At 42.8% G+C, this 19,185-nt stretch overlaps 1 protein-coding gene across 2 annotated transcripts in view; it reads left to right on the forward strand.

Moving 5' to 3' along the window:
* Nucleotides 1–5,912: 5,912 nt before the first annotated feature.
* Nucleotides 5,913–19,185, forward strand: part of LOC142796343 (venom metalloproteinase BumaMPs1-like) — a 202,964-nt gene continuing 189,691 nt past the window's right edge. For both annotated transcript variants that reach the window (XM_075886705.1, XM_075886706.1), the window contains exons 1-3: nucleotides 5,913–6,009; nucleotides 6,486–6,649; nucleotides 13,419–13,508. In XM_075886705.1, the coding sequence (XP_075742820.1) occupies nucleotides 5,943–6,009; nucleotides 6,486–6,649; nucleotides 13,419–13,508 (321 nt within the window). In that variant the 5' untranslated portion in view covers nucleotides 5,913–5,942. The remainder of the gene's footprint in view (nucleotides 6,010–6,485; nucleotides 6,650–13,418; nucleotides 13,509–19,185) is intronic.

Raw genomic sequence — 19,185 nt, forward strand, 5'->3', positions numbered from 1 at the left:
CGAAGGTAAACGACACATCCGAGCATAATAATCACGACACAGAAGTCATATACGGCGTCAATTGCCTCCACCTCGTTGGGTAGTGCTGATTTTATAGTGACATATCAACCTCTCTCATTCGTGCTTCGCATATCATCGATTTCCACTGTATATGGGATCTGCCAATTTTTTTGGAAAATACTGTGCTATGCCATGGTGCCACTACTGTCGTGATAAGAGACCGTGAAACAGCATTTGCGGCAGCTCTTTTAGACCACATCCTGGAACAACTCACCGTAAGACCACTTCGTACCACCCGCAAACGAATGGACTACTAATAGAGCGCCTCAACAAGACAATTGAAGACATGCTTTCGATGTACGTGGATGTCCAACATAAGAATTGGGACGAAATTTTACCCTATATTACGTACGCGAAGAATACGGCTTCATAAGAAACTACTCGCATGACCCCATTCAGCTTGGTTCATGGACGAAAGGTAAGAACAATGCCGGATGCCATGCTGTCATATGAATGAGACGCCACCGACATAGGCGCTGACGTGTTCCCTGAACGCGCGGAAGAAGCTAGGCAACTCGCCCACTTATGAATCTGCCAGCGACAAGACTACGACGTAGGCCGCTACAATGCTCACCATAGAACGGTACGTACAAAATCGGTGACACAAAATCGGGTTTCGACACCCGTACGAAAACGTGGACTGTCCGAGAAGCTGCTAAAGTGATATTTCGGGCCATACCGAGTATCGTGCCAGCTAAGTGGCGTCACTTACGAGGTCGTCTCCGACAGTCCCCACTGCCCGAGGCGTCACCAGCACCAGCCTGAACTTGTGCATGTAGTGCGTATGAAGCCATATGTGAGCGACTGACTGCACGTTAAAAAAAATACGGTGGTTCTCAATCAGCATCGGAGCGATGCTTCTATAAGAAGAGGCAAGAGACACGTGTGTATATGAAAAAGAACGATGATAGGAATGTTTTGTGGACTCCAGCTAGCGGGACAGGGGGTTTTTCGAGACGACAACGAAGCAGCCCTCTTGCTTAAATAATTGGGAGTAATTTAAAATGCCAGCCTAAACTGGACTCCCCATATAGAAAGCATGGAATCTAAAGCACAACGCGCCTTAGAAATTCCTTGTAGACTGGGCAGCCGTCGATATAATCTATTGAGAAGCACAATGGCGATGACATATAGAATCTATATGCGACCAATGCTAGAATTTGGGGGCATATTGTTCTCAGGCCACCCTGCTTACAAAACAAAGCCTCTGGTTCTGCTTGAGCGAGAAGCCTTGAGATTATGCCTAGGACTTCCTAGGCTTGCAACAAATAATGTTTTGTGTCAGGAAGCACGATTACCTACAATGCCTTGCCATTCTCGTATCCTAACAGTTTCGATGTTTCTGAACTATTAAAGCTATGCGCCAAGACGATCTCAATATGCTTCTATAAATGTACCAGACACCTTTTTTCTTGCTCAATGGCCACAGCTTCGAACACCTCAGATTGCTTTTTTTCAGAAACAACTAGTTAGAATAAATGTAAAAATTCGAGATGTGATTACGGCGCAAGTTACAAATCAAAATCTTAAAATAGAATTCGATAAGATGTTTTCTCTAAGCCCAAATTACAATCCTACAGGGTCTTAAATAGCCGACTGTAGGATTATCTTGCACAAGCAGAAACAACGAATAATAATATAGCCACGAATGCTTCAGTAATGGTTGATAATACAGGTATAAGTAAATACTCCCATTCCATTAAATGGTCTTTTTCATTTAGATTACCGGATTTCACCCCAGCTTTTGAAACTGAACTGTTGGAAATAGTTCTAGCACTGCGAAAGCTACCTTTTATTGCCTATAATGCGATTATAATCACGGATTTTCCGTCAGTACGTACGTCGGTGACGGCGTCAAAAAATCGATGGCCTTGAAGACGCTTCTTAAGCTAGTCCCTCATCAGCTGCAGCTACTGAAATTAGTATGTGTACCTGGTCATTGCGGCTTAGAAGTAAATGAAATCGCCGACTCTCTAGCACGAGCAGCATTGGAAGGTCCAGTACTATCAGTCCTTCCTGAAGTGGCCACTATAACTGCGACAAAATACAGAAAACTTGCGCTTGATGCAGACGCTATGGCAGCAATAATGTCAACACCCGAATTTACTCACTTAATATTTCCGTGGAAAATTCATTGGTGTCCTACAAGACAGTTGGAAACCATCATAACCAGATTTCGATGTCGTGTCCCCCCGTTCGATTTCTATTCACATAGGGCTGGTCTGCCGATATCACCGCTGTGCAACTTTGGTTCAGAATCAGAAACAATAGAGTACTATTTTTTATCATGCAACCGATACAAATTGCTCAGAAAAACACTCTTAGTCCTTCATTCGCTAGCCTGGGGCTGAACTTCACACTAGAACTTATACTTTCCTTCGGTGCTTCCGATCTGGGCTTCAGCCACGAGAAACTTTCCTATGCACTTTGCAAGTACCTTAATGAAAGTAAAACACTTAGGCTTTTAATTGAGTGATTATATTGCTGCAAAAATATTCCTACATAAACAGGAAGTTTGCTTAACCACGCTAACTCCTATTCAAAGTAATGAATGATTGTCTGATCTGAACGAGTGACAAAAAACTATTGCAGTCCTTTTATTCTGCCTATAGTGTCTTTCCTTTTTCTCTTTTTTTTTCTGTGCAAGGTGGTTTCGATATTGAATATAAAAAAAATCTTACTGAATTAGGTCATTGATTTTTGGCCGATCCCTCTAAGTAGGTACGAGCCATGGCTGCGGAAACATCATCATAATCATCCGCAGCGTTACAGCTGGTTTTGAACACGCTCTTTTCGATGCCGTAAGCTGCTGTCATCCTTTGTTCGCGTTGCACTGCGACAACATTGAGCATTTAATACTTATTGTAAGGTAATAAAGACAGCAAGAAATAAATATTGTTCGCACAAACTGCCTTCATTTCTACAGTCCAACCCTTAAATGTTGTGGAGAACGATTTCTCCAAAAAGCATGGATAACGAAGTTTGCTTACACCGCGATAACCTAATACGACTTTCTAGTTTTAAATTATCTTCAAGTGGCCACACAATTCCGCATGATGTGTATCAGTTAAGTGCCCACCCGGCGTGTGGAACGCGCAGCTGCACACTCTACTGCTTTTGGCTAATAATGCTTTATGACGCCTGGACACTTTGTAATGGTTGGACTTTTAAACCGCTAACTCAATTTGCAATTGAATTGGTGAGATTCCTGGCATGATCCTCCTCTTCGTCCATGCATTGTGACATCAAAAAAGAAACATCTTGGTATGCAATAAATGTAGAGCAAGGGTATTCCATGTAGTGTTTTCGAAAGTGCAGCTGTTATAATTCGAACTTTCTCTGTGAGCCTGCGTAACGCTCAGCAGAGCTCCTATTTTCATGGCGAGAGGGAGGCAAGTATATAAGGGCCTGGTTGGTAGAGGCACGAGCTGGTCATGTGCTCTTTGCCTTTGGCCCGTCTGAGGCTCTCTGGGAATGGCGCACAATTGCACGCCGCGAATAATGGTCAGGAAGATGCGCTAGAAGGAGGGGAAACTCGTAACTGTTTTTGTAGGCTCCGTCTTATGAGAAAATGGTGCACTTGCAACAGCGCCTCACCAATGTTCTCTGTCGCAGGGAGCTATCATACACAACAACACTAGAACGCACTGAATTGCATGTGTTTGATTTGATTGATATGTGTGTGTAACGTCCCAAAACCACCATATGATTATGAGAGACGCTGCAGTGGAGGGCTCGGGAAATTTCAACCACCTGGTGTTCTTTAACGTGCACCGAAATCTGAGCACGCGGGCCTACAACATTTCCGCCTCCATCGGAAATGCAGCCGCCGCAGCCGGGATTTGATTCCATGACCCGCGGGTCAGCTGCCGAGTACCTTAATCACTAGACCACCGCGGTGGGGCCTGAATTACATGTGGCGCGTTAGGATTACACCATGGCACATAAGCACAGCCTTGAAAAGACACAGTGTCAAGCGTTCATGATGTTTGAAAAAGCAGCCGTAGGCATGTTCCAAATGAAGCTCCATAAATAAGCGAGCTAGTTCCCGGCAAATAAAAGCGTCAAATAACAAGTAATTCAAGGTTGTCACTGATAGCAAATCGAACAGTGTCACAGTGTTAGACGTTGCGCAATCTGTCAAAAGGTCAAACGTGCCGACTAACTAGAGGAATAACTCAACTTATGCACCGGGGTTACTCGAACCCCAGCATGCAAGTGTTACTGCAAGACAACCAAATTAAAAATTAAGGTCTACCTCCTCTTGGGTAAAAAACGACAAATAAGTTTACAAACCTGCAAGCTTTTGATTTCTTCAAGAGATTTTAAAAAACTAGAAAACCGTTATGCCACTCCGCCGCGGTGGTCGATTGGCTAAAGTACTCGGCTGCTGACTCGCAGGACACGAGATCAAATCGCGGTTGTAGCGGCGGTGCTTCCGATGGAGGCGGAAATGTTGCAGGCCCGAGTGCTCAGATTTGGGTGGACGTTAAAGAACCCCAGGTGGTCAAATTTCCTGAGTCCACCAATGTGCTGTCGCTCAAGATGATATAATGGTTTTTGACGTTAATCCCCACATATCAAATCAATACCCTTATGCTCCTTATTTACGAATTTATCGCGACAGCGAAGTTCAGTTTCTAGTGCGTCATTCAACCACTCAGAGTATACTTGATACTGTATCATGTTACTCGATAAGTTTAAATTGTGCAATACAGCAATGCACTTGATAAGTTTGTAAGTGGTTTGGGCCAATGAAGTGTTCACATATGACTTCATTTTGTGCAATGAGTATCATGTTTCAAAGCACTAGCTGTTTTGCATGGTAACTTTGTTTTAATCCCCACCATGGTGGTCTAGTGGTTAACGTACTTGGCTGCTGACCGGCAGGTCGCGAAATCGAATCCCGGCCATGGCGGCTGCCTTTTCGATGCAGAAGAAAATCCTGTAGGCTTGCGTGCTCACATTTTATTCCACAAAAGAGAACCCCAGGGGGTCAAAGTTTGGAGCCCTCCACTTCGCAATCTCTCATAAATATATGGTCGTTTTGGAACGTTAGACTTCACAAATCAATAAAATATTTTTGAACTTACTATGAACCCACAGCGTTATCCTAATAAAATCCGCCCAGTAAGTGAGCGCCTTAGGCTGGCTTTTAACACTGAAGTTGTTGTGATAGGCGAGTTTTTCCGCTTTCCAACGAGAATGTGCGCTGCTAACACGCAGTATTACTTTGATACTACATGTTTAAATGTGAAGCATCTACACAGGACGCGTCTGTTGGCAAAGCATGAGCGTTATCTTCACTGCATTTCCAATCAGAAGTCATTTTAACTGTATTTTGGTGCAGACGTGTGGCTATGCGGTGGAACATCTTGCCACGCAAACAGCTTGGTTTGATTCTGACTCGGACAAAAAGATTTTATCATTATTTAATGCTTTTTTCAATTTTTCAGTCATGCAAAAAATAATTTTTTGCCCACAACTAACGATACCCATGCCGACGCTGACGCCGCAACTTCTGTCAAAAGTGTCCTTTAGCGCTATGAAGTTAAGTATATCCCAGGTTTAGTACTGTTTTGCAGTTATGACTAAACTGCACCTTTTCAATTAGAATTGATCGGTCCGTCCCCGTTATGTTGCCTCGTCGAGATAAAAAATGTCATATTTATAGATGTCATGTTAAATGGTGTTCCTCCAAACAGGTTTGAAGGTTAACTGATGCCTTCATATTACTGTCCAAGTACCTAATCGCATACATACAGGTCAACATGACGGTGTCGCCTTGTTATTTACCTGATATGATAGAACATCTCTTATATACGCTATAAAAGCTCATGTCGCCACGACAGGGACATTTCACCGCTTTAACTGCGATCACAATGGATTGTGGCACTGGTAGTTTGTGGCGCTTTACTCTTATCGTCGCTTCTATATGTGCAACAAAAGGTAATATATTTACTCACTGGATTCAGTCATAACTGGTCTGTTAGTTAGCTTTATAACTTTCCACTGTCCTCAATAAACAATAGTACGGTAATAACACTGTTACATATACTCTCCAGTGAAGTCAGAACACTGTCATCAACTTTATCTGTTTTTACGTCCTTGCAGTTCATGTGTAATGAATATTGCGGAGCGTGTGAATTGCGCGTCAATAATAAAACGTAATATTTAGATGACATTTCGTTGCAACTCAGAATTGAAAACATTTTCATTGAATAAATCATACAGTGCAACAAGAGAAGTACCAGTAAATGATCTTTTATGTGGTAGATTCTAACAATTTGTCAATGAGTTATACGTATGTGATTTTTTTAGCTCGTGAAGTGAATTCTGATAGATTGATTATTTCTCATAGGAAATGTTTTCTGGTACTGCTTGATTTTCAATGGAGGTATGTGATGGTGAAAACGCCGTTTCAGGCAAGGTCATCGTATATCCAAGGATGCTGCAAAGCCGATCGGACGATAGCGTAAAAATCCTAAAGATAAATGAAGACATTACGCTAAACTTGCGAAAAAGCTCTGTGTTTTCGGAGGAAATTTTCGTCCACACAACTAAGGATGGAGAACCCATATCTTATCACGTAAGTATATTTGCCATTTCTTCATGTGTCTAAGAAGCACTCATTGGGCTCGATTGACCATTTTCATAGAGCCATTTTTCCATGAACATAAAACAGCAATGTTGAAATGTGTATGTAGCACTTCAGAGCTACTTTCGCGGACACTCTGATGTAAGCGTTGGGTTTGAGCGAGAAATCAAAATACAGTAAAAGCTCCTTATTTTGTCTTTCAAGAGACTTGACAAACCGCTCCTTTCAACTATAATCTGAGGTATTGAATGTGTGAAAAAATCATTTTATTTTAATGGTCTTGACGTCTTCGTAAATGGAGCGTTTATTTTCTATAAGAGCAGACTAAAAGCCACAATCTCTGCCATTCAAGACTTGGTTTGTATCGTGGCCGTGGGTCAATACTCCCATGTCTTAAGCCCCGCCGCGGTGGTCTAGTGGCTAAGGTACTCGGCTGCTGACCCGCAGGGCGCCGGTTCGAATCCCGGCTGCGGCGGCTGCATTTCCGATGGAGGCGGAAATGTTGTAGGCCCGTGTGCTCAGATTTGGGTGCACGTTAAAGAACCCCAGGTGGTCTATATTTCCGGAGCCCTCCACTACGGCGTCTCTCATAATCATATAGTGGTTTTGGGACGTTAAACCCCACATATCAATCAATCCCATGTCTTAAGTTTTCAATGGCTCTGAAGTCGTACCTTCCCATTTACCATCACCAGAAACACCAAAACGTGACAAAAAGTTTATGTTTGAAGAAGGGCCAGCAGCTGTTTGTAAGCTCATCACAGCGTAGCAAGCACATTGGCAGGCTTATTGTTTACGTTCGCCGAGTAAAAGCACTAAAAATTTAGAGCTTCTTAGAACGCCATAAAGTATAGGCCTTTTATTAAGCAATTATAATAGGATTGTGGATAGTCACCTGTCATTCTAAAGGTCCGAGGTCGTGTCGGTTGCTTGCGAATGCGGTTCTCGCTCTTTGCATCATACATTCGTGGTACTTGGTGCACTCCGCGGATCGTCTGCAATAATCGGATAACTTTCAAGTCAAAGCTATTGAAAAATTTTGATAGATGATTGAATAAACTTTGTTGTGTTTCATTGCAACATGCTTTAGCACATTGTGGGCCGCTCTCATGATGCAGCAGAGGGCCAAGCGTGAAGCTGTTGGCAAACCCATATTTTTTGCTCGTCTGCGAAAGTGTACAAAGCAGGCTCCCTTTTAGACGGTGTGATGACTTTACCATACCGTAACCCTAGGCAGAACAAGAACTTATGTCCTAGATTAGCTATAGTTGTGCGAAGGAAATATGCATTTGTTGGCTCTATTTTAGAAAAACTCTTGTCCAATGTCGCAAGGTTAGGGCACCCCTCAACATGAACTAGCCGAAGTTTCAGAGCCTTAGGATTCCTTACTGTTCTGTGTGGCGGAGGTTATTGAATCCGTCCTACGTAAAACATTTTCGCCAGTTTGTTAATTGAGGCAGCAGTGTTCTGATTATCATTTCAGCCTAACCAGGTGGTTTTTCTCTGAGTCCTCTTGTCGATCGGCCAGTCTCGTTGTGTGTCGGAGCAGTTCGTTGAGGTTGTTTTCCCCGAATTTCTCTTACCCATTGCAAGCATTTTTGTATATATGATCTCACACTTAGTTTTTCTGGCAAATACTGTTGCCCTAGCATTAATGGAGCGCTTTTCTTCGACATTCATATCTTGAAATTCAGAGAGAGGCCACACTGGGCACGAAGTTTGCCTCACTAGTTCTAAAACTTGTGTTTTTGTATCCAGCCCCTTAGTCCGCAGCCTTTGTGATTTGGCCTGTACAGCAGCACTTGTGACTTCTGCTGCGAGCGGCGAAGACCACATAGTTTTAGCTGTCTAACTGAACTCAACAAATTTCTGCACAACAGCGTCGATTAGTCCATCGCACCGTTCAGTACACCTTACGAAGGGGTCGTCTGCATGGGTCATGTGACTAACGTCGTTGACATTGGATAGTTTTTAAACAGACCGATCAAGGCGATGGTTAAGAGGCTTCGAAATGAGACTAAGCTAGAGAGCGTCAATTCGAGCAAAGACTTACGGGTTCCACTGCAAAGGTGCCCATATTGAGAATAATGTCTCTGTCCATTGTGAATCACCTTGCATAGCTAGATAAGTGTTCCGCAAGGCCGAGGCTCAATACCTGACTGAGCGCGAAGTGGTGGCGAGCGCTGTCGATGACTCTCTCCGAGTGTTGTCTTTATACCGCTCTCAAGTAACTTCTTTTGCAGTTGAAAAGCGGAGGTTTTATGATAATCTTGGCTTCTTGCGTCAAGAGACCCTTTCTGACGCTTATTATGTAGCGGCGAAAGGGCTTAATGACACGGTCCTTTAGTTGCAGAGTAACTCTTATATAGATCGTGTGTTCGGCCACCCAACGAATAGGGAGAGTGCAAATGGTCATAGCTTGTTGAGGCTGGGTTATTTGTTCAGTTTGTTGATGTGGATGGTAGCAGCCACTCCTACATCTCTGGTACTGCTACTTCTTCACGTCTGGTTGCTTACATCCGTCAGGTGCTCCACTAACTTTTCATCAGTTTCTTACCTGAGCCCGTTGCCGATTTGCCTTTAGTTCGCGCATTGCCTGACTCATCTTCTCACTTCCGATGTCCGCGTCCACCTCTGGGTTAGCCGGGTGACTGTCGTTTCAGATTTGGCAACTACCTGCTTGTCCGAAGACTCTTGCCTATCTGCTTGAGTTATTATGTGAGTCAACGTACATTTTGCTTCGATTCGGTGATGCACTCCTTCAAAATGTGCTTTAGAATTTCTTAGGGTCTTGTTCTCTGCATCTGTTCCTGTGACAATTTGCGAATCTTGTCGTATTCCTGTTCAGAAAAAACCTTACAGCGCACTTTAATGTTTTTTTGACATCGTCAATATTCATGCAAAGCCTGCGGTAAAACCTTATCATAATGAACTGTTGGGCATCGAGTAGGTGAACCCGTCCAGTGCCCATATTCCCTATGGTGAAGTTTGTGCTAACCTCCGTTGCAGTAGTGTCGGGATGTAGACGCCAGTCTGCGCCATCCAGCGTTTAGGGTGCAGCTTCTCAGACATGTTGTATGTTTGTGCAACTCGTCTCAGCGGCTTACTCGGGACTTACCTTGCGCTGCTTTCTGTCAGACTCATAGGGCAGTGCCAGGATGTAATGATTGAGGTCAGTCCACTTGAATTCCACTAGGTTCCGGTGAGTGGTAATGTGCAGTGTCGTGTCCCGGCTTGACGAAGTACCAAGTGTAATGATAAACGCGATGTCTCTTACAAGCCCAATGTTCTGCTGTTTGTCTTCCTCCAGAGGACCTCCCCCTCATGAGTGTCGTACTAGTAGCCCAAAGCGTTGCGAGCAGCATGAAAGTCACCCGCTAAGACCAGGCGGGAACATCTGGATGGGCGTACGGCCTTAGACAAGAGAGACTTTAAGCGCTGTTTGAAGTCTATGAGAATAAACTATACGTTTAATATAAAAAGGCTGTATCTTATACCAGGTCCCGCAATCAGTGATAACATGTGCTTAATTTTGCACGAAGCCATTTAAAGTTCACGGATGACGTGGGTCAGCTCGTTTATCAGTGGGCCACTTCTTCCTTCATCATTTTTCAAGACAAAGTGATATGAAGGTAGTGCGATGTTATGGTTTATTGTTTTCTATAGGATTATGACGTGCGGTTTCAACGAGTGTGACCAAAAAGCCGTCTTGTGAAGGAACCCCCCCGCATGAAAAAATTGCATAACTGTTTTATGAACGAACTAGTTCTGGCGTTATCGCATTGCTGGTACAATAGATCTAATGTACATTACATATGAGCGGCAGCGACAGGTACATATTGTCTTGACTTCTTATTTATTTCTATATCGCAGCATGACCTCAAGCTGTTTCCACTCATGGTTCGTTTCTTTGAATTCGCTCAGGGCCTGCATGACTGGTCATAGGAAAGTGTCCATGCAACTAAGCCTTCCATTTGCATGCCGCAGAAGAGGCGACAGGGGTCTAGTTCACTTCGCGCCCGCTCTGGCACCACTGCTCCTCCTAAGAGAAACGTTTTCACATGCTTCTTTATGCGGCACAGTAGAACTTAACGCATTTTAGTTGATTTGATTGATTTGTGGGGTTTAACGTTCCAAAACCACCATATGATTATGAGACACGCCGTAGTGGTAACGCGTTTTGTAGTTGCACATCACACAATCGATTCTCAATGGTTATTAGTAGTACCTATTACATCATCTCTGTGAAGAAGTTGCTCTAGGAAGGCCAATAAGTTGTATAGTATAGGCCCTACACTATCCGTGAATGCTGCTTTTTGACTTACCTGAATTAAAATGGTCACACATTCGGTTCTTGGGGAGGCACTTGCCGGGCAGATACCACGGGCCGACGTATTGGCCGTCCGTAAAGAACTGCAAAAAGACGCAAACTTAAATGTTGGTTCCTTGTGTGCATTAACAACGCCGGTTGATGTCAAAGGACAGAGTTTAAAAGCTTGAGTTAACGACACAAAGAAAACATGTGTTTCTAGCAAAGGCATCACACAAACTTGCACACTCGGCAGATATCAATTACAACTCACATAATCGGTTAGAAGGTATTTAAAACAACGAAAACAATGGTAAAACACTTACCGTGCTATGAATTCAATCTCACAGATCCTAAACTGCGCAACAATACTTAGCGGCCGCAAGTAATAACCACACGTGTGTACTCTACTAATCTTCAAACGTGTCTCGAAAATGTTTCTTCAAGAAAACTCCAAACCAAACTTCCGCTCTGGTCGTCATCCCGGCGACACTATTCAACAAAGTACTCTAGCGGCGTCATGACTCGATTTTTTCACATGGGCTGACTGTAATACACGACTCACTCATACCGCTTAAATATCACAACTTTTTAGCTGATGTTTCCCACCCGTTCCATCCTCCGACACCTCTCGGTTAGAACCGTCACGGTTTCGCGAACATTCCAACTGAATCTACTGCGCGTACCACGCGGCAGCCAGAAAAAAGGCTTTCATCTTGCCGGTTCGTCTGCGAAAACATTCGCCCCCCAAAAGAGGCCCCATTTCGATGTCTCGATTTCTCCTCATCTGTGCTGATTGGCTGTCGCGTATGTAGAGTGTAAGGGCGCAGCCTGGGCGCCTTTTAATGTTTCTTTTCTTGTTCCGTTGCGCACGTCTGTGAAGAGAACTTTGGGCAGAGTGATTTAATGCTGTCGTCTGCAGGCGGCGGTGCGCGCCTGCTTCAGCGCTAGTTTGTCACAAAAATAAGTGCTGTGTTACGAGTAATACTCTTTCAGATTTGTTTCTTGAAACTGTAAAATACAAGGTGTTGTGCTATAATGTAGTGTCTCTTTTCGTGTTGCAGCTGCGGAGCGACACAAAATAGCTTCGCGGCGTCACACCACTTGAAAACCGCCTGCCACACACTCGCGCACCAAAGAATTGTACTCGATCACAGAAAACATAAGGCGAACTGGCCCCACCACAATTGCACACACAAAAAAGGACGAGAAAGCACACAAAAAAGCACACGGACACGCTCAGATTTCACGAAACCACATTAAACACGAAGTGTCATCCACTTTGACGGGTGCACCATCAACACCTTGCCCAAAAAGTGGCCGAAACTGTCACCTCTGCCGAGACGTGCTCACCCATTCACGGCGATGTGACACTGAAGGCCGCACTTTGTTTTTTTTTGTTACCTAGCGGTCGTGGCTGTACTCCGCTCTGCCGTTGAAAGGGGTCATTGCGAACTGGTACTACTTGATGTCTCGACAACTGCGTGGTGATGTAGCCCATTTACTGTCGCTGTTGACAGCGACACATCTAGATTTCTAAACATCACAACAAGTCAACACATCGCGCATGTCAAGCTAATGTAAATACGTGAACGAAATGTAAACATTCACGACCGCACTCTACACTTTACAAATATTGAAGGGTTGTTGACACCACAGGAATAAAATTAAACGTTGTAGAAAGTCCAGTGACCAGCTTTGGTTTCTTTCAACCGTAAACATATTTTCTGAGCATTCCATTGTGAAATACTGCAAATAATTGATTTCATATACTACCATCTGCTTTTCATTGTGCCTCGATCACCGACCAAGCTTCCATCACGCCACCGTCATGCAGCTTGTGCACCAAGGCAGCCACCAAACACGTTTTGAATCGCCACTATCAGCCATAATTTTCAACTGTCGTCACCACCAGCTCGCTACCACCACCACCATCTTCAACCATTTTTTTCTATTCTCGCTGTCATCAGCCAATATGACCACTACAGCTTCCACCATATCTGCTATAATTTCCACCATATTTTACAACGATTCGAGAATCCACCACGCCAGGATTTTTAACAGGGTGATCACTTCATCTTAAGTGAATATACCATTGGGAATAGTCCGGTATATTCATTCGAACTAAAACAGGCTCCTAAAATGAAGTACACGTGCTTCAAGCGTGTTTAGTTTCAATAAAACTGCAGCCGCCACAGCAGGATAGGACCCCACAATTTTTAGGCAGTAGAGCTCGATAAACATCACGCAACCATTGTGTATAAAGCCAGGCATTTTTTCTGTTCCAATTACTGCTTCCTGTTATATTGTTTCTTAGGCCATCATTAAACACTTATGCCCTCATAAGGCAATGCTTCCCAAGCATTATTCCCGCAAGCCTCATTCGAAAAATTGTGCACAATAATAAATGTGTAAATCTGACCATAGCATGTGAATTAATTTTCGTTTCAGATGCACGGGGCCGAACTGGAAAAAACACTATATGATGACAGTGACCAGATGGCAGCTGTACACGTCACTGAAGAGGATGGCTTGAGTGTAGTAAGTGCAATTTCGGAGAGTGCAAACAGTTCATTTTGCCATGAAAACAATAATGTATAATACGACAAATATTTGTCTGCGCCAAGAAAGGAAACTTATATCCTATAGATTATACACTCGCATATTCTTACCAATCTTACAACTCTTTGGCCGCCAAGGAATAAGCACAGGTGCTCTTACTCTAATGTTACACTTTCTCTCTGCAATATTAGCCGGAAGTACGGATGTTACACCTCCTATAGGCAACTTCCTTTGTAGCATGCGGCAAGCAAGACAAGACAATGTGTGCCACTGCAAAAAGATCCAAGTCGTGCGATACATAACTTCAAGGTAGCGTAAGAATAAGTACCTTTCTATATATTCTTGTCTGCTTCGAAAGCGTAATGTGCGTTCGTCTAAATGAATTCCAAAGTGTTGGGAAACATCTGAGCAAGGAACTATAGGCAGACTTAATCATGATTGACATTAACCGAGTAAAATGGGTCATAGTATATATATATATATATATATATATATATATATATATATATATATATATATATATATATATATATATATATATATATATATATATATATATAGCAGTAACAAATAATGCTTATACATATATATATATATATTACTGCTATTTTTCTGCAGAGGTCAGTAGTTAGTATAAGCATATAAATGGATAGTTGACACACTCTTGCCCCGCCGCTGTGGTATAGTGGCTATGGTTTTCGGCTTCTGACCCACAGGTTGCGGGATCGAATTCCAGCTGCGGCGGCTGCATTTTTGATAGAGGCAAAAATGTTGTATGCCTGTGTGTTCATACTTGGGTGCACGGTAAAGAATCCAAGGTGGTCGAAATTTCCGGAGTCCTCTACTACGGCACCTCTGATAACCATATAGTGGTTTGGAGACAATAAACCTCACATATCAATCAATAAAACAATCAATCAGCTGACAGACATTCAACCGAGAATTCTCGTAGCCGAGTTGTTGAAAAAAAATTGTCAGATCCCACGTCCTGCGTGGATCAATTATATTCGAAGCTCGAAAGAGAAAAGTTGTTATGTCAGTCTAATATCAACATAATGTTACGAACCGGGCTTAAAATATTCCGTGCATGATTATTATGTTTGGATGTGTCATTAACTTTTGTTGTACATTCATGTCACGTGATACAAAATTTAGCATCAGGTGACGTGATATGTGGAGCTAGCAAAACGGCCATGAGGAAGCTTTGAGTGTAGCATGTAGTTATGCTTTACATATGACACGCATATCATGATTATCATGTTTGAACGTGTCATTTACCTTCGTAGTCTATTTAAGCTACCTGATACTAAATTTGTTATAGTTAAAGCCAGCAAAACGGCTGCGAGCGCGCTATGAGCGTAACATGTAGTCGTGTTTTACGTGACACACATATAATGATTATCATGTTTGGACGTGGCATTTACCTTCGTTGCCTTTTCACGTCATGTAACAGCAAATTTCGTATACGTGTAGCACGGAAAAGAGTCGTGCCGCCTTCATGAGCGTACTTTGTTGTCATGTTCTTACATGACACTAATATCATGACTATGATGTTTGCACCAGTCATGTACGTTCATCATCCATTCACGTCTCGTAATAGCCAATTTAGTATATGTGAGGCTATTGAAACGACCACGAGCAATTCATGAGCAGGGCGTGTAGTCTTGAGCTGTCATAACATGAAAATCATGACATGCGTGCCAAGATTTTCACTTGAATATCTGTTACTTATGTTCGCCATGCAGTCAAGTCATACCATATCAGTTTTGCAAAATGTCACGAGAACAAAACCACCGCAAGAGGAGCAGGACCATGAAATGTAAATTAGGACAATCATGACATATAATAATTATATCAATGGTATGACTGGTTAATTATGTTTGTCATACAGTCATGTTTTGCTATGCCAATTTTAACATTGATACCATTGTTGGTACGGCCAGGAGAGCTAAAAGTCGTAAGCGGCTAGATAGATAGATAGATAGATAGACAGACAGACAGATAGATAGATAGATAGATAGATAGATAGATAGATAGATAGATAGATAGATAGATAGATAGATAGATAGATAGATAGATAGATAGATAGATAGATAGATAGATAGATAGATAGATAGATAGATAGATAGATAGATAGATGCTCAAAGTCAACAAAGTTCACTAAGAAATGCTTCGCATTTGAAAATAAGGTGATAAACATCACGCAACCATTGTGTATAAAGCCAGGCATTTTTTCTGTTCCAATTACTGCTTCCTGTTATATTGCCTTTTAGGGTTGAACGCGATTCTGATATTCTTTTTTTTAAATTACACTTCAAAGCTTCAACGCATGAAACCTTTTTAGAATTTGCCTTGCACCTACTACGTGGCCTTAAGAAAATAGGTGCAATAGCGTGTGCACTTTTTGTAAAAGGTGACCGGCTTTATACACGAAGCCGTTATGATAATCCCATATTCTGACGCCCGCTGACAATGGGCGCTTGTACCACGCATTATTTCTGCACTATTTCTTGTTGCATTGTGAAGCATTTTATACTGCACGCGTGTTTGTAAATATGAAAGCTAACTTGAATGCATTTCTAAGCAGACGCATGGCCCTGCGGAAAAACATCCTCTTGCTACGCAAACGATCCGAATTCAACCCCACTCGCACCCGAACGACCGGGAGTGGTTCTCATTCTGACCCAGGATTTTTTTATCAATATTTTATTTACACATCGCTCGAGTTATCGGTCACGCATAAGATGGCGATTGTTCGATCACAACGAACGACACTGACGCCGGAATTTTGTTGAAACGAGCTCTTCAACACTGTAGCGTTAGATATACTATCCTAACAATAATTGTGTGCTACTTTCTTCTGAATTTTTATACACTTAGTTCGGCTTCGTTCCATCGAGAAGCATACTCAACCACCAACGGTGGCTTTTGATCTTTTGAAAGAAAAAAAGTCAAGCTAAATATAGCCTGTTAACCTTTATTTTCTCAGAGAAGTAACTCAACATATATGATGGCGACACTTAGGCAAAGCAAGTGGCATCACACCTCGTTAGGGGTGTTTTCGTGTATAGAACACATACGATCATGTCGGATGGAACTAAACTTTATTGGTAAGGCAGGCTAAAACACTTTGCGTGCCCTGGGCCACCGCATGTCCCTCACATTTCGAGTACGTGTTAAGGTCAAGCCGGACTATGAAAATGGCAGCTCTGTTAACGCAGCAAAGCTTTGAGTGCAGACTGCCTTACAAGAAGCGTGTTTATTCTTCTAAATGCGGGTGATATCTTCCGTTGAGAATCAACAGGACAGCCACAGAATATGTCGTCAAAGTTTGCGGGCTGTTCTTCTCAAAAAGTGCGCCATGAAAAATTCAGGCTGAAGTCACATATACGACATGTGGGGTGTGAAACGTCAGGTATGAAGTTGTCTCCATAAAATTTTTGAGGAGTGAGTCAGCGGCAAGGAGGGAGAGGCGAAGGTTTGAGTGTGCTTGCTGTTCAATTCCAAGCAGGTTAGTTTGCGCCCCTTCGGGTTTGCGAAATGACAAACCAACCGACCAACCAACTGACTGTTCACTCGGTTTAAACATATATATTCAAGACTTTAGCTTTATTAAAAGAGACAGTGACTCAAGGGCGAATGCAGAAGAAGGCGCCTGAAGCCTTTACATTCCTAAACATCTTCTTCCGTCTACTAGAACAGTGTCCTTATATGGAAGGGCTTGGTGTTCCACTATCTTGGGACATCAGGGGGCAACAACGAATTCATAAATTCAGTAGTCTTGCTACCACAGAGACGTACTTACTGTCCCCACGTGCACAAAAATCCTGCGTGCAAATATTGAAGCCGCCTGTCTTATAACTCCTTCTTGTCAAATGCTGGCACGTACATGATCGTTGTAACCTGTGTGAAAGTGCGCAGCCCTACCGCACATGACAAGTGCAGTTGGGCGTAAAAATGACTAATGAAATGGTATTTAACCGCCTTAACAGAGGTTGTTTAAAATAAAACTTTACTGATAGCAATTGCACTTTTATTGCGTCATATTTTGTTACGAACGCACAGACATATACTGCAAGAACTTTTTCGATAACAGCCTAAGACACATGCCGCATTCCAACTTTGTTTAATAGCAACAAAACAGGCAAAGAAGACAAGCAATTTATCGGTGGACTTAGGTTGTCGCCACACCACGTGCTCCAAAAAAAAGCTATCACCTTAGAGAATGGTCGGTAAGCGAATATTGCGAGAAGTCGATGAGAATCCGTCAGTTTTGTGACACTGAAGGCAGAGATTCGTCATAAATATACAGCGTTCAGGCGAAACGAATATTAATAATAATAATAATAATAATAATAATAATTATAATAATAAAATATTACCCATAATAATGCAGACGTGTTGTAACGTTGGAAAAGCAACACAAGGTGAGATTCGCCATAGTTTAGGGCTCGGGAATTTCCAACCTCCTGGGTTTTTTTTTTACTCTGCTCTTAAGTCTAAGTACTCGTTCCTCAAAACATTATCGCGTTCATCGGAATCGCAGCCGTCACAGCAGGGATTTCGTCCCGCCACCTTCGTGTTAGCAGTCCAGTGCCGTAACAAGAAGAGCACCTTGGTGGGGCTTTCCGGCTGAACGACAAAAGAATTTTGTACGCTCCCGTTTTCAACACTTCCGCAGCACTTTCCTAAGGCACTCTATTACTCGGTAGAGCTCACAAAGGTTTTTCAGTCTTGCAGAAGACTCGTATGGCCTCTTTCGACTGGCGGGATTAAAATTTAACCTCACAATTTCGGAATGTTGAGGATGTCGTGAGGGCGTTGGCCATAACCAGCGAAGGCAATTAAAAAATTGTTCGCGTATCTGTATGTTAGACTGCAAATGTCGTCGAAAGACAATAGTCTTGCGTCTTGAGAGAGTGAACAAAACATGTATTTGATGTTCTGCGCAAAAACAATTGTTGAATTGTATTCTGGAGGTACTACGGTAGAGCATTTCGAGCATGCAGCTGAGTCGAACGAGCGCATAAAGTCACGTCACACGCGGGACATGAGCGCTATCTGGCAGTTATCCTGGCCTGTACGCTCGTCTCTTATGTTATAAGGTGTAGAACGCGAGGCGACGGGCAGGTGCCACCACCATGTCGTCTTAGCAAAGCGTTGGAAGCTCTTGCCTTTTAGTGCAATCGTTGCGTAATAAGCGCAGCGTGATGAATACTACACTCCTTAGAATTACTCATGTACGCCCTTTCTAGTAAAAAATACACATACATATTATTACGTGTTGTGTAGTGCCTCAGATATGCGCAGTAGTTAATTTTATTGACAATCACACAAGAATGAACGCCGGACCTTGAGCAATATTGGTGGGCACTGCGGATAGGGTCGGCCATTTGGAGTATTGTTTTGCCACTTTGGTGCCGTTTATAGTATCATTAGGAGTGAACCAACCGAGAAATGTAGAGACAGCCAGACCAAAATTTCTGCGTCGAAGGTCCCCAAAAACACTATCGTCTTTAAAATGTTACAGCGAAAGCAATTATGACAACGCAACATGCGTGGCATGCGCCTTAGTGGTCCACCACCACCGTCAGTGTCCGTGAGCACTATCACGCGAAATGAGAAAAAAAACTAGCTAAATAACAATGCTAACACC

Source organism: Rhipicephalus microplus, chromosome 2, assembly GCF_043290135.1.
Source record: "Rhipicephalus microplus isolate Deutch F79 chromosome 2, USDA_Rmic, whole genome shotgun sequence".
In the NCBI taxonomy this organism is placed as follows: Eukaryota; Metazoa; Arthropoda; class Arachnida; order Ixodida; family Ixodidae; genus Rhipicephalus; species Rhipicephalus microplus.